The sequence below is a fragment of the Nicotiana tabacum genome, chromosome 6, assembly GCF_000715075.1.
Source record: "Nicotiana tabacum cultivar K326 chromosome 6, ASM71507v2, whole genome shotgun sequence".
NCBI lineage: Eukaryota > Viridiplantae > Streptophyta > Magnoliopsida > Solanales > Solanaceae > Nicotiana > Nicotiana tabacum.
In genome coordinates this window covers 177,168,173-177,169,574 of record NC_134085.1, presented here as the reverse complement: position 1 = coordinate 177,169,574, position 1,402 = coordinate 177,168,173, and the positions used below count along the sequence as shown (strand labels likewise).

At 36.8% G+C, this 1,402-nt stretch overlaps 1 protein-coding gene across 1 annotated transcript; it reads right to left on the bottom strand.

Moving 5' to 3' along the window:
- Nucleotides 1–634: 634 nt before the first annotated feature.
- Nucleotides 635–1,402, bottom strand: LOC142181519 (NAC domain-containing protein 96-like). Its single transcript, XM_075254435.1, has one exon. It carries the CDS (start codon nucleotides 1,400–1,402, stop codon nucleotides 635–637), a length of 768 nt encoding a protein of 255 aa, XP_075110536.1.

Sequence of the window (1,402 nt, the reverse complement as noted above, 5' to 3'; positions counted from 1 at the left end):
GACAATATAGGAAATGAAGATAATCAGATTACACTATATTCTGAATCTACCTAGAGAAAATTTAAAATAGACTGCTTTTACTTGTAAACAATTCGCGACTATGGTTCAAACTGGTTTACTTTAGTGGTGTTTAACAACAAGCTTAATACAATTAAGTTGACAAGAAAGACATCTGTTGCAATCAAAACAACAAAAGATAATTTTGTTTAGTGAAACCAACAACAATACAAGAATAATATGGGCAGTAATTTGTTCTTTAGCTAGCCACTAGAGGATGGATTTGATCGAAACAAAAATTGTGAAAGATGAAGTAGTTAAATAAATTTTATAAGCATGAATGATGATAAAGAATTACTGCCTGATTTCAGTTGTATATATATATATGAATACAAGGAAAGATCTGGCAATAGCAAATTTCTCTTTCGAAGTTTATTCCAATGAGAAACTGTTACCTAGTAGTACTAAGAAATAGTAGTAAGTTTCTGTTGCTTTCCTCGATGTTATAAAGTTAGAAACTAAATATGTCAAAGCTTCTCTATTTTCTGTAAACTCCATCTAGTACTTCATCCAATTATATAAATTGACTGCTGCGTGTCTCTCCTCCCTCGTTCTACTTCCCCTTCATTACTCGTGCTCACCAGATTATATCTCCAAAGTCGTCAATACGTATGAGCAGATCATCAGCCCAATTAATCTCCTGTTGGTAGTAGGAGCAGTCATTATTATTATTATTCTGTTCGTTCATCTTCTGAGTCTCGTCCATAACTTGATGTTCAGCTGCTTGACAAGTTGTTGCTGGTTGTAGTATTGTTGTGCCGTAAACTTCATCAGGTCCATGCAACATAGCTTCGATTACTTTTGGAACATCTTGCTCCTCCATAGTTACCCCATGATTTTTCTCAGCTCTTATATTCTTCTTGATTCGACACACTACAATATCCTCTTTAGGAATATTGTTTTCTTTGAAGAAATCATCCCCGACGGAATATTCTTTCATCAGCCAAATTTTATTATGCTCTCTTTCTTTACTACTAGTTTGAAACTTGAAACATCTTCTAAACCCAACCACAGTTCCCTTACCATTCTTGATAGGAAAAATACCGGTTTGGCCTTTCCATGTCCCGTTGGCGCAATTTCGACGAACCCTTGTATGTTCGCTCTTCTGCTTCTTCAACCGAGTAAAAATATAGCGAACCTTCTCTTCTTCGGGATGATCAGAAGCTCCAAATATCTCCCATGGTGGTTGGTCTCCATAGATATCGGCAAGTTGGAAATTAGGGCATTCACTCGGCAAAAGCTCGCCCTTTAGGAACCTTTTCAGAAAGTTGATCAACTCTGCTTCAGTAGGGTGAAACCGAACACCCATGATACACCCACTGCGTGCAGCTGGTACAATCGACAT

Excerpts from the sequence above, each read along its gene's own strand:
- LOC142181519 (XM_075254435.1), bottom strand. The coding sequence starts at position 1,402 with ATGTCGATTGTACCAGCTGCACGCAGTGGGTGTATCATGGGTGTTCGG.